Source organism: Labrus bergylta, chromosome 4 (genome assembly GCF_963930695.1).
Source record: "Labrus bergylta chromosome 4, fLabBer1.1, whole genome shotgun sequence".
In the NCBI taxonomy this organism is placed as follows: Eukaryota; Metazoa; Chordata; class Actinopteri; order Labriformes; family Labridae; genus Labrus; species Labrus bergylta.
Genome location: NC_089198.1, coordinates 7,432,234 through 7,452,696, shown reverse-complemented (window position 1 = coordinate 7,452,696; position 20,463 = coordinate 7,432,234). Strand labels below are relative to the sequence as shown.

The following is a 20,463-nucleotide window of genomic DNA, read 5'->3' as shown; positions in this document are numbered from 1 at the left end:
ACCTGAAATCAGAGTGCTCAGAGACCGAGACAAGACCAAGACCATAAATATAAATAAAACAATCATCATCTTGTGTGTAGGGGGCGTGTCACTCACTTAAACTGTAACACCCAGAAGGTTTCAGCAGTAACCGGGGGATATAAATCAAATCATGAATTTAAGTTTTTTTAATTCTTTTAGAAAGGGGCGTTTACCTTCTTATCACAGTAATGACGTGGAAAAATATCCCATCAGTGGTAGTCTTGATTGGTAATGCTTTAAAATCCGAGACCGAGATGAGGCCGAGTAAAAATGCTTTAGATTACGAGACGAGGCCGAGACCTTTAAAAGACCCAGACTGATTTTAAGTACTGCATCTCTACAGTTTACCCACCTTCACTTCTTTATCAGGCACAAGTAAGTAGGCTCAGGACTGGTGAAATCAAACTTTGTAGTTATGTTTCAACAGTGAATAAAATATGCACTCATTATCAGGTAAATTCATATTCTGACTGAGGCTAGTTAAGTGTCCCTTCTCATGTCAGTGGTTACACTAATGTGGGAAGGCAGCTTGAAGTGAGCACCTGCAATACAGGGCTGTCAAAATCTGAGAAACCACAGGGAGGCGTCAGAGTGCCACTGAACATCACCACCTTAAGGAAATGTGTCAATACACCTTTTTAAATGTGATCTTTGAATAAATGGTTTAGATGTTTGAATTTCAACCCAACAATAGTTAGTGAAGACTGGTTTAATCAAACTTTGTGGTAATGATGCAACAGTGAATACAAATATCTCAACTAGAGACGTTTGGATTTTTGACTGATATACTCTGCAGTCATTATCAGGTTAAGTCTGGCTGAGGCTCGTTAGTGGAAACTGCAAAAAGGCTGTTCTTTTTTTAAGTACAATAGAGTGACACCTAAACAGTCAAATAAGGAGAATGGTAGTGGCTGAAACAGTGGATACTTTTATGAATAAGATACATTTCTAATGTGCAGCTATAAGTCCGACCTTTTAGAAGACTAACATCCCACCAATAAACGATCAATTGTTTCGATCCAATCAGTAAAAGTCTTTAAAACAAGACATCTTCTGTCATTTTACTCTCCACTGAAAGTCTGTTTCAAAAGATAGGTCTTACATTGTTTTAAATTTTATTATTCATAGACTTTGTTACTTTGATTTTCAGATGCAGTGTCTTCCACATATCAGGAGCATAAAAACATATTCTTCATCACTTTTTTTTGTCTGATAAGATTTCCTGCAGCCTTCAGCCTCTGTGCCTTCTAATTAGTATTGTGTTATGATGTTTTTAGATTATGATAATTCATGTTTTAAGATACCTCATTGTACATATTTCTATCAATTGGGTAGATGGTTAGCGATACAGCACAGATAAGAGAACAAAAGTCATCACTAGCACTGACAGCCTTCATGACTTAAAGGTCACATATTCTCCTCCTCTTCAACCTGTTTAAATAAGTCTCAGAGCTCCACAAAACATGTGTGTGAAGTTTCTTGTTCTAAATCCACTCTGATCCTGTATTTGATCATGCCTATAAACCCCTCTATTTCAGCCCTGCTCAGAACAGGCTGTGTGTGTACGTGCGAGGGTGAAAGGTTAACGGAATGCCTGAGATCCATGTCTGCTGTGGTGCAAGGAAAACGAGAGGGACTGGTCAGAGGAATGTCCTACGTCCACATATGATATTGAAATCAAGAAATTTGGCTTTACTGGTTTCGTCAAAGTACCGTAGTATGCGAGTGCAGTGAAGAAAAGTATAATCAGCTTTCTGTAGAAACATGGAAAAAAAACGTAGATGTTAACACATTGTCCCCTAATGACTTACAGAACTCAGCAGAGTCTCCAGGAGTCCAGTTAAACCCCTGTCCAGCTTGTAGAGGCTGGACAGAGAGGCGTCAGAGTTCCCCTGAACTTCACCACCATTGGAAGAGGTGTTTTCACATACTGGTGGTTCACATACTGGATTAAATACATTGACCTGACCTTTATTCCTTGTTTTTGACTATCAGATGGTCAAACCGATGATTGAAGCAGATCATTGATGTTGTCTTTAAACGTACTTCGCCTCAGATTGAAGTCATAATCCTGTTTCAAATACAAACCTACTGATTCCTACTGCTGCTTTAATTTACAAAGCCTTGCCTTGCAACAGTCGGTTTGATTCCAAGTAATGAAAGAATTTGGATATGTAGTAGTAGTAGTAGTAGTAGTAGTAGTACAACAATCAAAGATAGTTTTAAAAAACCTCACACTAACAGTTAAATGTTATCAGACCAATCCCTCACCAGGTACTAGCTGTAAACATAATTCCCATTCCAACAAAGTATTTGATTTGACCATGCGGCAACCAGTGTAGTGTTGAAAAATGAGGCCAATGTGGAAGTGCAAAATCCTGCAGTTCATCGAGTGTCCACTAGAGGCTGGCTCCAGGAACACCGGAATTCACATTCACACAACACATGCAAATAAAAAACTGTTTTTACAGCATGAATAAACATGTTAACAGCCTGGATTAGTTGTTGTCCACATGGGCACACACTGTACGGAGAGTGTATTTTTCTACAACAAATCCGATTTGAGGAACGATACGTGTTAACCATATTTAGCCAAGTAGCTGACATGATTGACAGGTGGGCGCGATGTGTACGAGGCTTAAAACCCGCCTCAGCTCCAGCTCTCAGTCTAGAAAGTTAGACTGAGACAGGATTTCCAGCATGGTGGCTGCTGCTGATGAGCCTCAGGAGCCCCTGCTGTAACAGATGGGTGACATCACTCAGGCTTCATCCATTAATATTTACAGTTTATGTTTCATACACATAATCCTCCTACAGTTAAATAAAAAGCTAATTAGCTAGCTTATCTTTTAATAGTTTTACCGGTCAGTTTTAGAAGAGAAAATGACTTTCAGATGATTGTTTCTTAATTCTTGGCTTGCTGATGAGCTTTATGTCTGACATGTTTTTTTGTTGTTGCCTCCCTTCGTAAACAGCCAGTGACTACACCATGTATCCGTTCTCAACCCAAAATGGAAAAGACTTCCAGAATCTTCTCTCGGTCTATCTGGATGCAGCTTTCTTCCCGTGTTTACGAGAGCAGGATTTCTGGTGAGTGGTGACTGCTGCTTCTCATATTTGTTTCATGTTTGTATTTATTTGACTTGATAGCATTGTAGCAAAAGTCAACTTTTAAATATTCAGTGAAGATTTTGTCTTTATAGTCAGCTGTTAACTCTGTTAGTTGGACTGTTTGTCCTGAGGCTGGCTTCACACTAGGGGAGTTTAGGCCTGATTTTGGGCCTTTTATTTGTCCAAATAATCTTCAAGTGTGTGGTGTCAATACGATTATTTTACAGCTCCTGATCGAGTCAGAGCCTCCCCGATCTGGAATCCTAAATACAAAAACATGTTTGATATTTACCATTCCAGATCGGGCTGCCTCCGACTGAATACCTGCAGTAGCCAAAAAGAGAGCGAAGAGAGCATCACTTTTACAGCTCACAAACATGCCAGTGAACACAAACATAACTGTGCCCTGAGCCAAGAGGAATATAGAAAAAGAAGAGCAGCTTGAGTAACAACATGAGTGGCTTTTTAATGTCTCGACTGTCTTCCATATTTGTTTTTCTTCTGAAGTCACGTTTGATCACACGAGTTTCTGTGAGATCTCGTGTCTGTGGGATCACCACTGTGAACTCGTTTCTACAAACTGCAGGTGTGTGGTCTCACAGTCGGGTCAAATCGTCTAGTGTGTGCAGTCGGAGGATTATAATGTTTAGAATCATTTAGCTGTCCTTATGTCTTTGGTCTCCCACGTTTTTTAAATAGGTTAAGATCTGAATATTGTCGAGTGTGTAGCCAGCCTAAAAGAGTCCAAGACCTTTCTGATATCACTTGTTTGAAACAGTCGCTGATGAAATCTGCTCTTCACTAGTTCATTTCTGTTTGTGTTGATTTTGCAGGCAGGAGGGCTGGAGGCTGGAGAATGAAAACCCAACAGATCCCAACTCCCCTCTGGTCTTTAAAGGAGTGGTGTTCAATGAAATGAAAGGGGCTTTTGTAAGTCTACTCTTTCCAAGTCACCTTTCTACACGTAGATACAATATAGTAAAGTGTTCTTTTAAGTAGCTTCAGATATCTCATATTTCTGCTGCCGTCCGTCCTGTCTCTATGACAACAGTCTGTTGACAACAGCTCCTGTATGACCGACACAACTCCGTTGCTTTTCTCTGTTTGATATTTTTTATCTGTCACTTTGAGCCACAAACGGAGGATGCTTGACCTCCTACTTTGTCTAGATGATGAACTTTATGATCGGCTGGTTGAAAGAAAAGCGCCGGTGACGTCAACAGCGGCGTTGATTTTTAGTTTGAAGCGCTCGGAGCGGCTGCACAAATTAGGCAGAGCGCTCGGAAGAAAGGCGCTGGACGCTGCGCTTTGCTGCTGCTGCAAACGCTCTCTCCTCATTGGGAACAATAGAACAAAGACACTCAGAAAAAGCTAACAAAATCTATAAAATGCTAGGCAGACATGGGGCCTAATGCAACAGCAGTGAAACAAGTTCCAGATATGAGATGAACAGGTGACGTCAGATAAATGGTTTTGAAATAAGAGTGTGTCAGTGACTGTTTAACGTTTGATTGTGTGTTGTTTTTTATTAGTCCGACAACGAGCGCGTGTACGCCCAGCACCTCCAGAACAAGCTGTATCCAGACCACACGTACTCTGTGGTGTCAGGAGGAGAGCCTCTAGCCATCCCTGACCTTACCTGGGAACAGCTCAAGCAGTTCCACGCCACGCATTACCACCCCAGCAACGCCAGGTACATGGACACACACACGTGTACACTGTGAGCCTAGAAGGGACAGGAAACTGTAAAGTGCTGTGAAGAAATGAGATGAGAGCAGGTGTTAGCCAGCAGAATCCTTTCTTTGTTACATTTAATAATCTCCTGCAGCAGAACGATGCAGGCTCACATTGACACAGTAGATATGAAACACAGGAAACTTGAATAATTTGATGGTAACTGATGCTAGTTTGTCTTTTTCATGCTTTATCGATCTTATTTATTTCAGAATGATCATAATTCCTTAAAAATAATTTAACATGCAGGCTTTAAAATTGCTCAGAAAACACCCCTGAGAGTGTCCTCCATGTGCTCCTCAGGTTCTTCACGTATGGAGATTTGCCTTTGGAGCAGCATCTGAAGCAGATCGAAGAGGAAGCTCTGTCCAAGTTTGAACGCATCAACCCGAACACAGAGGTCCCCCCCCAGCCACACTGGAGCAGCCCTGTGAGTGTCATAATCCAGACCAGCATCTGTAACTTCTACTGATCAATAGATCTTAAAAACTACACCAACAATCTCAACAGCTGTTTATTATTGCACGCTTTTATATTAACACACTGAAATGCATTGATTAGTCGTTTTGATGTCGTCGTGAATCTCAATGGTTTCCCCAGAGAGAGGACCATGTGACCTGCAGCCCTGACGCTCTGGCTCCGGATCCGGCCCGGCAGAACACGCTGTGTGTGAGCTACCTGCTGGGAGAGTAAGACCGAAAATCATTTCTTTTTATTTTGCATTAAGATGGGAGAAGCCATAAAAAGAGCCTCCATCCTCCTCTTTATTCATTACATCTTGGTTGTCACGTCGACGGCTTTTTAAAGACTGAGAGCTTTACAGTACAGAAAGGATTCACTCAACAATTCTCTTCATTCAAAGTGAAGTTTTTAGCGAGTCCTATTGTTCAGAAATATTTAAAATCTCTTTGTTTTTTTCCCCGCGCAGCATCACTGACACATTTGAAGGATTCACCCTCAGCCTGCTGTCGTCTCTCATGATCTCTGGACCCAACTCTCCCTTCTACAAAGCTCTCATCGAACCCAATATAGGAACTGACTTCTCCTCTGTTGTAGGGTGAGTACGCAGGACGCAAAGTAACAAACTCTCACAAATAAAATGATCAGCAAGCTCAGAGGTTATTTAGAGCGACGGCTGGAGAAGCAGCGAGGACAGAAGTTTGGTTTAATGTGGAGGACTTCTCTGATCCAGAGGCTCAACGACGGTCCAGAACCATTTGATCTGTCAGTGCTGAGACAGCCGATGGAGACGACAGAGAGGGGCAGGAGAGGATGGGGATGATGCCCCCTGGAGGATTTGAATGTTATGGCTCTAATGTTTTAAAATAAACATCCTCATTTTGGCACGTTTGGAAATATTTTACAGCCAGCCGCTAAGATTTCAGTTATTGTCAATCCATGCAATTCTCTAAACACCAGATAAGCCAATAGAAGAATGTAATTGCAGTAGCTGGGTTCAACCTGTAGAGGGCCGTAGCTATGCATATTTCTAACACAAAATGTGGAATTTAAATTTAGATACTTTGTACTCTGGGGGTTTAGTTACTCTTTAAAGACGGGTTTTCATCTATATGATTTTGCTAAGCTACTTAGATGACAACTTTCTTTTAGAAATGTCTATTAAAAGATAATTTAACATTTTAGTATATTGCTGCTGAGCTGCGATGCTCTGCCTCATGTGCTGCAGACAGCGCTCAGAGTACTGCATTGTTCTGAAATGTTGTGTTCTGCAGATATGACGGCAGCACCAAAGAGGCGTCGTTCAGTATAGGACTGCAGGGAATGGCCGAGGAGGACACCGAGAGAGTGAAGCAAATCATCAGCCAAACCATCAACGACATCATCGAGTAAGTCCCACGCTCCCTTTTGTATTTAAGACTTTAATATATGTTTACAAACCTGCTCTCTCTAAGTGTCAGCTTGTTTTGATAAAGCCATAAACTGTAAGGTCTACTTGCACATGAAGGATGATGAGTTGCTTGGTTACATGAAATTGAAACGGCACATAAGATAAAATGAGTCCTCGTCATCATCGACAGGAGCGGCTTTGAGGAGGAAAGAATCGACGCTCTCCTGCATAAGATCGAGATCCAGATGAAGCACCAGTCCACAAACTTCGGCCTGTCTCTGGCCTCGGTGAGTTCACAAACACAAGGACACTGCATGTATTTATAAACCTCTATGTGTGAGATATGTCAGGAAGAATGATGATGTTAGTTATGTTGTCTCTGCTGAAATCTTGTGTTTCTACCACTATATACTCTGTGTATTTCTATGCAAATACAGAATGTTTTAAACATGTCTAAACGTATGAGATGAGCTTGTTTTCACAGCAGTTTATTTGCTGATTTCTTCCTTTTTTTGATGAGTTGCAGTAAACTCAATAATCACAGAGAGTATAATATTTAAAGGGATTACACATGTGTATGAGAAGTAAAGTTTTAATCACTATACATCAATGTAAGAGTCAAACAGGACACTTAGATTAGCTTTATTTTGTCAGTAATGTTATAATCGCTTTGTGGATTCTGCTGCATGTTTCACATGTCGGTTTCATTATTCATGGCTGTATGTATATACCTTTTTGTTTTTTCTAGTACATTGCGTCATCGTGGAACCACGACGGCGACCCGGTGGAGCTGCTGCAGATCAACGACAGCGTTGCCAAGTTCAAACAGACCCTGAAGGAAAACCCTCGCTTCCTCCAGGACAAAGTCAAGCACTACTTTAAGGTGTGTGACACTGGGAAAGTACTTTTCTTCAAAACATCCAGAAATATGTGAAAAAAAGGTTTAAAAAAAATACAAGAATAAACCTTTTACAAGTCTCACTAATGTTCTCTGTAGGGGGAAATACTCGGTCTGCTCTTAAGGTCAAGCTCAGCAGCCCTGGAGTGTTTTAAGATCATGACAAAAAAACATGAACTTTGAAGGTTTTCTGTATCATTTGTGTTTTTTCTCTTCCTCTTCAAATCCCCATTACCCCCCCTACAGGAGAACACACACAGACTGACCCTGTCCATGAGTCCGGATGAGGTCTACTTGGAGAAACAGGCCAAAGCCGAGGAGGAGAAGCTCCAGAAAAAGATCCATGCTCTGTCAGACAGCGACAAAAAAGACATCTATGAAAAAGGTACAAATGATTGAAACTGCTCCACGGAGGAAATCTGTGTTTCTCTGCTTCTGTTAAAACACTTTCTGAGCTTGACTCTGTGAAATCACACAGAATTGTCTGAAGCAAACAGGCTTTTATTGGCTGCTTGATTGATTTGATTGAAGCCCCAAAAAATCCCTCATTTAGTCATATAGTGTTACAATGCTGCATGTTCAAACTAAACATAGGCAGAGTTATAGAGCATGAGGTAAACATATGTTGGAGTAATCCCAGGATGAGTCAGCAGAGGGCGCTAAACGGCTTGAGGTGTTTTTACTGACGCCAGTATCAGATAAATAAGATGTTTTTTGAGCTGCAAATCATTCAAAGCTGCTCTATAAGTTTTCAAAGACTGACAAAAGTGTTACTGAATTGAGTGTCATTTGCCAGTTTTAGTCCGAGGGGGTGAGGAGTTGCCTTAAATATTAAAAACCGTCTTTGAGGGGACTTGTTAGAAACATTAAAGTACAGAGATTTACTGATGGAAAACCATAAAAGAACATTTCACCTGCATTCACTTTTCTGTTTATGACCCAACCAGTAATACTTGTTGAAACATTTCAGAAGGATTTGATTGAGGCACTTCTGATTGAACTGTCTGTTTCATATTCATGTTCTTCTTCTTCTTCTTCTTCTTCTTCTTCTTCTTCTTGGGAAAAGGTCTGGAGCTGCTGGCTGCTCAGAACAAAACACAGGACGCCTCCTGTTTGCCGGCGCTGAAAGTGTCTGACATTGAGCCCACGATCCCTGTTACTCCTGTTCAGATCAGCACAGCAGGTACGGCCCAGTGTCCGCTCTACACAAGTTTATAAAACATTATACACAACAAGGAAGAATCATCTCAGAGTGTTGTAGTTAAAACCCCTTAAAATGTTTCCTCTCCTTGTCTCCTTCAGTCGGCGTACCGGTGCAGTACTGTGAGCAGCCCACCAACGGGCTAGTTTACTTCAGAGCCATGTGCAGTCTCAACACACTGCCGGAGGACCTCAGGCTCTATGTCCCGCTCTTCTGCAGCGTTGTCACCAAGTAAGTTCACCTGACAGTCAATTGGACCAGAGCAAGATTTCAAAATGTGTCACCTGGTATATGAAAAGTTTGAAGATATTATGCTTTATTGATCTTTTCTGTATTTGTGTAAGGTTTGGACAGGTGGTGTTTGAAAGCATTTTAAAGATTGCATGTGTGTCTGTTTGTTAAATCAGGATGGGCTGTGGAGGTCTGGACTACAGACAACAGTCCCAGCAGATGGAGCTGAGGACTGGGGGCATGTCTGTCTCCACCCAGGTCGTCCCTGACTCCACCCAGCTGGACATGTACGAGCAGGTCAGTACCAGCTTACTGTGTTTGAAAAGTCTTACAAATATATGGATAGAAGTAATGTTTGGACAGAGACATTTCTGGACAAGAATACTTTAGATGATGTAGGGAGTGAGTCTGAGCCTGAAGGCAAAGCTCTCCATTTACCGGTCACCTATGATCATGAGCTATGGGTAGTGACCGAAATAATAAGATGGTGGATACAAGCGGCTGAAATGAGTTTCCTCCAGAGGTCGGCTGGGCTCAGTCTTAGAGAGAGGGCGAGGAGCTCAGACATTCTGGTAGAGCTCAGAGTAGAGCCGTTTCTCCCTCAAATCTAAAGGAGCCAGTCGAGGTGGTTCGGCCATCTGATTAGGATGCCACCTGGACGCCTCCCTTTGAGGTCTTCTGAGCACGCCCCAACTGGGAGGAGACCCCGGGGTAGACCCAGAGTTTACTGGAGGGATTACTGTGTATATCCCCACTGGCCTGGGAACACTTCAGAATCCCTCAGGAGGAACTGGGGAGAGAGAAGTCTGGGTTGAATTACTACTGCTGCCACAGAGACCTGACCTTTGATAAGTGGAAGAAAATGGATGAATGGAGTAATGAAGTATGCTGCTCCATGTCAGGTTCCTTCATATATGACATCACATGTAATTTAGTAACTTTATTCTATATTAATTAAATGTTTGTTCTTTATTATGATGATTCTTGTGCATTGTGGAAACCCATCTTCTTTCTGCTGCGTCGTCTTCAAAAATCAAATGTCTCCTCAAAGCTGCAGAAATTGAAACTGAGTGATCGTGTGTTACATAAACAGAGGTTGTGATTTATGTTGGTTCAATGTTTAACTGCTGCTGGTTACATTACATCGGTATAAAACAGGTAATCAAAGAAGAGTCTTGTCTCTGTGTTCTCTGTTCCAGGGTGTCCTCCTGTCCTCCTCCTGCCTGGAGAGAAACCTTCCTCACATGTTTCATCTGTGGAGCGACATATTCAACAAGTACGTCCTCCATCACTTCTTATAAACTGAGAGAAAATGTGTCCTGAAATTCGAGGAGGCTGAGAAGACAGCTCATTATTTATCTTCTTTTTTTTTTTTTTTTCACTACAGCCCCCACTTTGACGAGGTGGAGCGCCTGAGAGTGCTGGTGATGATGTCAGCACAGGAGTTAGCCAATGGGATCTCCTACTCGGGCCACATGTACGCCATGACACGTGCAGGCCGTCACCTGACTCCAGCAGGAGACCTCAATGAGACGCTTGGTGGGATGGAACAGGTATGCACCTGGAGTGTTGATCCTAAAAAACTAAAATGATAGTGTCTGACTCCTGCACGTCAGCTTTAAGAAGTGTTGTCATAGTGATTTAAAGCTTGAAGTAAATTACGCAGACGCAGATTCAAGACATACAGTATAGCATGATTTCTTTCTGACAAGCAGAGACAATTTCATTTGTTCCTACTTTGTGCAAGAGGTTTTTTGTTTTTCCATTCTCTCGCTTCATATTTTATCCATCTTTTATCAATGATTACTTCAGGTGAAGTTTATGAAGAGGGTCGCTGAGTTGTCCGACCTCAGCCAAGTCATCCGAACGCTCGTCAGGATCAAGAAGCATCTTCTCAACCCGGACAACATGAGGTGAGATGTTACACCTGAGGAGAGGTTTTCTTTTAAAAGGTTTTGTTTTGGGGCTTTTTGGGCCTTTATTTTAGAGACAGGACAGTGGACAGAGTCAGAAATCAGAGAGAGAGAGAGAGAGAGAGAGAGAGTGGGGAAAGCAGGAAATGAGCCACAGGTCGTCCGCTTGGAGGACTACAGCCTCCACACATGGGGCGTCCACTAACCACTAGGCTATGGTCGCCTCCATGGTGATAGATTTTTGAATGATGAAGAGATAGTGACAGTATTCTGTAGTTAATGTTATTTTAATTACTGCAACATGGTTTCAATATAAAGGGTCTGTGTGTAACATGCTCGTCAATGTAAATGTTTGTCTCTTACAGGTGTGCGATCAACACTACTCCACAGAAAATGTCGGACACGGCAGCACAGCTGGAGAGCTTCATGAAGGACGTGGCTGACAACAGAAAGGAGCGCAAACCGGTCAGAAGTAACATTATTGAGGTAAACTATCAACAAACAAATCAAAACATGAAAGCAGGCAGAATAATTCTTAAAATTTGATTTTAATATTCTCTTGATTTTTTTTTCTAAAGAGGCCTCTCGACCCATCGGATGTCTCGGGGCTGAGCCGGAAACTCATCTCTGTAAGTTTTCAGGAACATCTTACATTTCTCTGTTTGTTTGCTCGCTATGTCAGTGGTTCTCAACTGGTGGATAGGGGCCCATAAGTGGGTCACAGAGCTGTTTTCAGTGGGTCGTGACTGAGTTCCTAGTGGAAAAAAAATGGTGTCAAAAAGTCTGTAAAGTTCTATGTTCTGTATCTTTGTTCTGTCACATCTTTTGAAACATCTTTCATTGAAAATAAACCTGATAGGTTGAAGAATATTAGAAACTCTGGTCGCAGGAGGAGATGGTGGTGAGTCCTAAAGCTAAACCCATTAAGAACCACTCCTCTAAATATATCCCTGCCATAGTGAGTTCACATTATATTAAAGGCAGAACCGTCTCTGCAGATTAAAGAAGATAAAATAATGGAAAAGATGAAGAAAGGCCGTCTTATAGAAACGCAGAAATACAGATTTTAAAGTCAAAAATCTTTGAAGAAGCAAAATAACACCAACACAAAACAGTTGAACCTTTGATTTCAATAGTTGTGAGATCACCTGTAATTTTATTTTGTCCTTTATTATGAGACATTCCTTCAAAACAAAGTCCTGTGCATGCATGAGATTATAAATATAACGCTTATTTGTTTTTTTTTAATACCTGAGTACAATATTCCACCAGTACCGCTCAGCTCTCTTAACCATAGTTTACATCTTATTGTATAATATAACTGTTTTGTTTGTATATATACTGGTGGGTTTAGTATTTGTATATGTTCTATATTTAACTACTTCTCTACAGGTGTGCTCCGACAGGTTTTTGTTGTACTTGTACAGTGACAGTAAAGATCATCTTCTCTGATTTCAGGAGCAAAACTTCCAGCCGTGTCAGATGAAAACGTTCTTCCAGCTTCCCTTCCCTGTTCACTTTATCAGCGAGAGTATTCGTACGGTACCCTTCTCCCACCACGACTACGCCAGGTAACCACACCTGTACCTGGCAGGGATGAGTGACAGCACTTCCTTTAAAAGTGTGATTTACACGGACAGTTCTTTGTCTTTCTACTTTTTTCTACGTGTAACTTTTAGTTCATCTAAAGTGTAATAAAAACTTTTTGTTTCCTTTTTTCTCTTAAAGTTTGTGCATCTTGGCGAGGATGATGACGGCTAAGTTTCTGCATGGAGAAATCAGGGAGAAGGGAGGAGCCTACGGGGGCGGGGCCAGGATGGGAGGAGGTCTTTTCTCTTTTTACTCGTACAGGTGAGAGGCCGCAACACCACACTCAACAAAGTTTTAAAAAACATTATGGAAATTGTAATGACATGGAAATACAATAACAGTTCATTTTGTTGCCTTGGCTGAAACATTAATATTTCATATACACTCAGGCTTTCTCAAACCTTTGGTTAACCATTTTGGTTGATAGGTGTATTTAATGGAATCTAATACATACAAAAGCTCCGTACTTATGAAGGAGTAGAGGTAGATTCTATTAAAGGGGGCAGGCTGGGTTGTCTTCAAGATATGAATTTTGTTAAAGGTGACATATCCTCCTCGTCTTCAACCAGTTTAAATAAGACTCAGAGCTCCTCAAAACATGTGTGTGAAGTTTCTTGTTCTAAATCCACTCTGATCCAATATTTGATCATGTCTATAAACCCCTCTATTTCAGCCCTGCTCAGAACAGGCTGTTTCTGTGTCTGTACCTTTAAATATGTAAATGAGCTGTGTTTGACCACGCCCCCTCTCTGGAAGTGCTCGGGTGTCTCAGGCTTTCTCGCTACCTGCTCTATTGTTTACGGTGAGAAGGCAGACTCAGAGGGCAGAACAAACACCTAGCTGTGGGAGTGTCACCCACCTGGGGGAGGGGCTACTGCCCTTTCTGATGTCATTAAGGGAAAATCTCGAAACGGCCTTTTTGAGCACACATTTTCTGAAAAGTGGAGCAGGCAGAAGACAGAGAGGATGGACTTTTCTCATCATTGGGGGGTTTGTAGACGGACTAGAGACACATAGAAACATGGTGAAGAGGATTTAACAGAATATGTGACCTTTAAAATGGATTTTAAATCAAGTTTTGGAGAGAGAAGCGAAAGAACCAAAGTTGCAGCAGCACTTATTTTGTTCTAATCGCATGAAATTTGAGTTTATTTGCTGAAAGACATTTGTTGCCATATTCTCAAATGTGACCTCTTCTTCCTCCCTTTGTCCAAAATGCAAAATGTTTATATTCCAAGAATATTCAGACGATCTGTCTGGAAAAAAAGAGACACAGAAGACTGAACAATTTACTAAGGGAAGCCATCATGGGGCGTTTTTGGAAGCTGTAATAAAATATTCCAAATGACATCTACGTTTAAAAAGAATCTTCTTTGAGTTGAACAGTGTGTCGTTGATTTTGTATTTATTTCTCGTACTTCTCTAAGGGATCCAAACTCAGTGCAGACCTTGTCTGCGTTTCGTCGAGGTGTGGACTGGGCGAAGTCGGGACAGTTCACCCAGCAGGACATCGATGAAGCTAAACTGTCAGTGTTCTCGGCTGTAGACTCGCCTGTGGCCCCCGCGGACAAAGGTGAGGAACGACTGAGTGATCCCTCCAGCGGCTGTCAGGATGCCTCACCTGATCCTCCTCCAATCAGCTTTAACATCTCAGTACATCACTGACAACTTCAACATTAGAAGTCTTTAATGGAGGTTAAAAGCTTTTAAAGGATTAATGAATAAAATGATGAGTAAAAAGTTGAATTATAAGCAAGTTCAGATATGAAGAGATCTTCATTAGTTTTATTAACTTAGTCTCCGTCTCTGTTGTAAAGCCGTCACTGTCTCCACTTTATCTCTTAGCCGTCTGGTTTGTTCACTCTGTGTTTGTGTTGCAGGAATGGGTCGCTTCCTCAGCGGAGTCACCGATGAGATGAAGCAGAATCACAGAGAAAGACTTTTTGCTGTCACTCACCAAAGTCTGGTGGAAGTGGCTGAAAGGTACAAACTTTATGTCCCCTTACATAACTCAGAAATGAAGAGAAGGAGAAGCTAAAAGAAAAAACAGACTGACAAACTGTTCCCGTTTATTCCCACATCAAGTGTTAACTCATGTCTTGTTTTCCCCCTCGCTGCAGATACCTCGGCGTCGGTCAGAGGACTTGTGGAGTTGCTATCTTGGGTCCAGAGAACGAGGCGATTAAAAAAGATCCCTCATGGATCGTAAAATAATCCAGTCTGTAGGTAACTTGTGATTTAAATACTCAACTGGACTTCTGGAGAATCACAGCTGCACGACTTATTCTGTACTGAATGCTGAAAGTCTACGGTTAGGATTTTTTATTAAAGAGTCAAAAAGCTGAAGCGCACAATATCAAGAGGAGGACTGAGAGCTGCTGTCATGGTTCAGATACGTCTTCATTCTGTATATATTTAATGAAATATATGATCATGTTGGAATACACTATGTGAGTGAGCTCTTCTTTTTGGGATCATTGCAAAAGTATCATCAAGAGATATATCATTTATATAAACTTCAATCAGGTGTTTTTGTTTTTTTCTGCAGGATACAAATGACTTTCTTCCTCTGTGGTTTACTCTGGGAAACTCAGAGCAGAGGAAGAACATCAGAGCCATTCTGTCTAATTCAAACAACAAACTGAGTTATGTGCAAACACTCAGTCAGGTCATGTTGGTCTTTGTGGGGGCGCAGGTAGTCCAGTGGTTTTTGTGCACGCCCCATGTATGGAGGCTGTGGTCCTATTTTCCACAATTTTCACATTTTCATTGGTTCCTAAGTTAGGAAGTGTTTGAACATGAATTATGATCTTAATATGTTTCCCTCAGTACGACCCTTATGAGGTAGAAGTAAACAAAAGCATATATCAAGATCATAACTCATGTTCAACAACTTCCTAACTCTCTATCGATGAGCTGTAATCAGGAAGGTAATGAGAACAAACTCTTAGATAATGACCTGTTAACTATAGACTATGGTCATGTAGATAAGGTACTAATAAGTGCTTCATAATGACCAATAAGCAGCCAGTATGCTACTAGTTAGCATTCTAATAAGCCGCTAGTTAATGTTGAATATTATGACCTTAAATTGAAGTTTTAACAATTATTTTTCAAGTCTTTGAACACCACAGGTGAAATCAATTTCCCTCCATTTTATCGGGTTTGAAGCACAAATCAACAGATTTAAAACTCAGGGTGAATAAAACCAAAGAATTGCTGCAGGTCAACACATCTGGTGAGATGATTGAGTTTTTAAAATCAGACACTCTAACCTCAGTTCCCTTTTCTAAAATCCTAATTTACTGATAAATAAAACAGAGTCACACGTCTTTACACACAATAAATGCTTTATTACTCTGACAGGACGGTCACATCTCACTGCCGGCACATGAAGGTAAAATGTTGCTCCACTTCCAAAACTACAGCAACAGCAGGACCCTACTCACAAACACCACTATAGAGATGTCACGCACACACACACACACACACACACACACACACACACACACACACACACACACACACACACAGAAAGCCCAGAGTGGATAGAAACAACAAAGGCAATAATAATTTAAGGGATTTTTTAACATGGATATCATTAAAAAAAAAGTCACCATTGTAGGCTCTAGGGTCACCGAAATATTTCATCACACATAAAGTAAATCATGCTTAATGCTTTTATATTATGTGTGCTGTGAGTTTGATGGCACTACAACATGTTATAGTATAGTTATTACATATTTAATTACCATATTTAATGATAAAAAATCACTAAAATTACATTTATGCACATTTTACCAAACTAAGAGTTGTAGTATAATCAAGAGAAGATGGTTTATGTGTGCTGTGAGTTTGATGGCACTACAACATGTTATAGTATAGTTATTACATATTTAATTACCAAATTTAATGATAAAAAATCACTACAATTACATGAAAGCCCTTTATCTAAAGCAACGTGATGTAGTTTATAGAGCAGGAGGACATTTATTCATAATGGGTTTTTCTTTTACCCTACACCTTACAAAAGGGATTTTATTGAACATTGGATTATTTATAGGCTATTGAAAAATCCTCAATTTATTTTTAAAGTATTATTTTCCAATCTGAGAAATGTAGTATGAAAAACGTGAGATCACATTTGTGTAAAATGATTTTCATGACACTACACCTCTCCTGGGTGAAGTTATTGAATATTTCTGTATCATATTTTTTCAGTATTGCAATTTGCAGACGGTCCCTGCGCATTCGAGCACCAGCCGGCTCGGCTTAGAGGCCAATGCAAGTTCCCCAGCGCGGAGGACGACTCGTTTTGAGGAAAATACGAATGTAGCTCGCAGTCTATCTTGTTGTGATTGCAGAGAGGTGTCGGTTTTGTAAGAGCAATGTTCCGCTGATGAGTTATGGATCCGGAAACGCCGAATCTGTGAATATATTTCTAAGTGTATCCCTTGCGCCAAAACAGATGACAAGACTTTGACATCTGTTTTAAATGTCTTTCTGTGACAATATAACGGTGACGGTGCACAAGCAAAGCAGTTCTGTCCTTGTAATTAAGTCCAAGGTTAAAATATAGCTCAAATAAGTCCTGTACTGTCATTTTTATCACAAGAACACAGAAGGCTAAGACTGGCTGGTTTCCGTTGTGCACCTGATATCTGGTGAGCAGGAGAAACTTTCACGTGAGCACCGGTTAGTTTCTGGTGCCCACGAGAAACATATATTTTTATTTTTTCTGCCTATGTCCCTTTAAGGGCTCCGTAGCTTTCTGATTAGTATTGTGTTATGATGTTTTTAGATTATTATTATTCATGTTTTAAGATACCTCATTGTACATTTTTCTATCAATGGGGGAGTTACTGCTAATTTGGTCTGACAGAGAAATTTATACAAATGAACTATAGATTTAAATGCAAATTTATTCAAAACTTTACATCATTACAAATAGTCGATGGTTAGCGATACAGCACAGATAAGAGAACAAAAGTCAATACTAGCACTGACAACCTTCATGAATTAAAGGTCACATATTCTCCTCCTCTTCAACATGTTTAAATAAGTCTCAAACTTGTCTGTCTTTTGTTCTAAATCCACTCTGATCCTGTATTTGATCATGCCTATAAACCCCTCTATTTCAGCCCTGCTCAGAACAGGCTGTTTCTGTGTCTGTACCTTTAAATGAAAATGAGATGTGTCACCCACCTGGGGGAGGTGTTACTGCTCTTTGTGATGTCATAAAGAGAAAATCTCCAAACGACCTGTTTGAGCTCACATTTTCTGAAAAGTGGAGCAGGCACAATACAGAGAGGATGGACTTTTCTCATCATTGGGGGGTTTGTAGACAGACCAGGGACACATATTAGAGTTAGAGAAACATGGTGAAGTGTATTTTACATAATATGTGACCTTTAACATTAATAATAATGATAATAACATAGCGCTTCTCTGAATACTCTAAGACGCCTAACAAAGAACAACAAAACAAAACGAAGAAGTGTGTGTGTGTGTGTGTGTGTGTGTGTGTGTGTGTGTGTGAGTCTGACTGTCTGTCTGTCTGTGTGTGTGTGTGTGTGTGTGTGTGAGTCTGACTGTCTGTGTGTATATGTGTGTTTGTGTGTGTGTGTGTGTGTGTGTGTGAGTCTGTCTGACTGTCTGTCTGTGTGTGTGTTTGTGTGTGTGTGTGTGTGTGTGAGTCTGTCTGAATGTCTGTCTGTGTGTTTGTGTGTGTGTGTCTGTCTGACTGTCTGTCTGTGTGTGTGTGTGTGTGTGTGTGTGTGTGTGTGTGTGTGTGTGTGTGTGTGTGAAAGTCTGTCTGTCTGTGTATGTGTGTGTGTGTGTGTGTGTGTGTGTGTGTCTGACTGTCTGTGTGTGTGTGTGTGTGTGTGTGTGTGTGTGTGTGTGTGTGTGTGTGTCAAAGTACCATAGTATTTGAGTGCAGTGAAGAAAAGTATAATCAGCTTTCTGTAGAAACATGGAAAAAAACACAGATGTTAACACATTGTCCCCTAATGACTTCTGTCTATTTCAGTTTACACAACTCAGCAGAGTCTCCAGGAGACCAGTTAAACCAGTTAAACCCCAGTCCAGCATGTAGAGGCTGAGTGAATGTGGTCTGGACTCTGTGGAGGAGAGTCATGGTTTCAGAGATGCTGTAGAAGGACAGAATACCTGCTCTGTGATCCAGGTACACTCCTACTCTGGAGGACCGAGGACCTGAGACAGGAGTCCTGACTTTGTTGTACCAAAAGTAATAACTGTTGTTGTAACAATCTAACATCCAAGATTTGTCATTACGTCCAAACACACATTCACATGAGTCCCCTGCTCTGCTGATATTCTTGTATGTGACTGCTACAGAAACTATTCCTCTCAACTCCACTTCCCAGTAACAACGTCCCATCAGACTCTCTTTACTCAGGACCTGACGCAAATAAATGAATCTGTCTGGGTGACTAGAATAAGACTGTTGTTTACTCATTACTGTTGCTTTTCTGTTCTCATCAGATAATAACAGCTGTGTGTATGCTGTGTTTGGATCCAGTGTGATGTCACATGAATATTTGAAGAACTCAGCTCTGGTCTTGGGCTCTGGTTCTGGTTCTGACAGTAAAACATCCACTTCAGTCACTGTCTGTGAGATGTTTGTCCATTTCTCTCTCAGGACGTCCTGTAGTTTATCTCTTACTTCTGACACAGCCGCTGTCACATCCTCAAAGTACCTCAGAGGACGGATCTTGATGCTGGATGAGTGTGTAGATTCACTGAGTGGTGACAGTGAGGGGTAGTCGTGTAGAAACTGGTTGTGATCTTCTGTGTGTGAGAGCTTCTCCAGTTCAGCGTCTTTCCTCTTCAGCTCAGTGATCTCCTGCTCCAGCTTCTCCTGAAGCTCTCTGACTCGACTCACTTCAGTTTGCTGCTGGGATCTGACCTGCTGCTTCACATCAGAGCGTCTTTTCTCCATGAGACGGATCAGCTCAGTGAAGATCTTCTCACTGTTCCCCACTGTTTTATCAGCAGAGCCATTGATATCCTCCACCTCCTGTTGGAGCAGCTTCACATCTTTCTCTCTGTCCTGGATTCTCTGCTGGATGTTTTGTCGACTCACCTCGAGCTCTCTCTGCTTCTCGCTCCTTTCTGCTGCAGCTGAGACTGTGTCATGACCTTTGTGTTCGTCCACAGAGCAGAGATAACAGATAGACTGCTGATCAGTACGACAGAACATCTTCATCACTTCATCATGACGAGAGCAGACGTTCTCCTGGAGCTTCTTGGAGGGCTCCACCAGCTTGTGTTTCTTTAATGGAGCTGCTTCAAAATGAGGCTGAAGATGTTTCTCACAGTAAGAGGCCGGACACTGCAGACAGGACTTACAGGCTTTCAGTTTCCTCCCGGTGCAGACATCACAGGCCACATCTTCAGGTCCAGCATAGCAGTGATCAGCAGGAGCAGCTTGGAGTCCAGTCTTCTTCAGCTCCTCCACTAAAACTGCCAACATGGTGTTTTTCACCAGAACAGGCCTCGGTGTGAAAGTCTGCCTACACTGAGGGCAGCTGTAGATTGTCTTTTCATCCTCTTTACCCCAGTGGCTTTTAATACAGTTCATACAGTAACTATGTCCACAGGGAATAGCAACCGGATCCTTCAGGAGATCCAGACAGATGGAACAAGAGAAGGCCTCCCGGTCTAGTTGAACTCCTTTCTGCGCCATTTCTCCTCTCGGTAACAACAACTGTCTGCGTTTCACTTCTTAGAAATCAAACTATTTTCACCTCTGATCTACACAGCATGTGTTTGTTCAGTGTCTGCTCTTGCACCGTCCCACATGTTGGTTACACCCATCCTCAAACTGTAGATCTAAAGGGAGAGAACAAGGAAATAAACGTCAGATTGGAGCTGGCTGAGTCTGAGAGCA

The 20,463-nt window shown here is 41.4% G+C and overlaps 2 protein-coding genes across 2 annotated transcripts; one reads left to right on the top strand and one right to left on the bottom strand.

The window, feature by feature from the left end:
• Positions 1 to 2,998: 2,998 nt before the first annotated feature.
• LOC136179006 (presequence protease, mitochondrial-like) lies at positions 2,999 to 14,762 on the top strand. Its single transcript, XM_065953596.1, has 23 exons — positions 2,999 to 3,111; positions 3,966 to 4,062; positions 4,665 to 4,825; positions 5,170 to 5,296; positions 5,467 to 5,555; positions 5,795 to 5,923; positions 6,600 to 6,713; positions 6,906 to 7,002; positions 7,464 to 7,598; positions 7,860 to 7,998; positions 8,680 to 8,796; positions 8,916 to 9,045; positions 9,222 to 9,342; positions 10,245 to 10,321; positions 10,433 to 10,598; positions 10,858 to 10,958; positions 11,324 to 11,444; positions 11,537 to 11,587; positions 12,417 to 12,529; positions 12,687 to 12,809; positions 13,976 to 14,121; positions 14,429 to 14,531; positions 14,669 to 14,762. The coding sequence occupies exons 1-23, from the start codon at positions 3,011 to 3,013 to the stop codon at positions 14,760 to 14,762; spliced, it is 2,652 nt and encodes an 883-aa protein (XP_065809668.1). The 5' UTR covers positions 2,999 to 3,010.
• Positions 14,763 to 18,371: 3,609 nt separating this feature from the next.
• On the bottom strand, positions 18,372 to 20,259 carry LOC136179008 (tripartite motif-containing protein 16-like). The gene has a single exon (XM_065953598.1). It carries the CDS (start codon positions 20,257 to 20,259, stop codon positions 18,571 to 18,573), a length of 1,689 nt encoding a protein of 562 aa, XP_065809670.1. The 3' UTR covers positions 18,372 to 18,570.
• Positions 20,260 to 20,463: the final 204 nt, after the last annotated feature.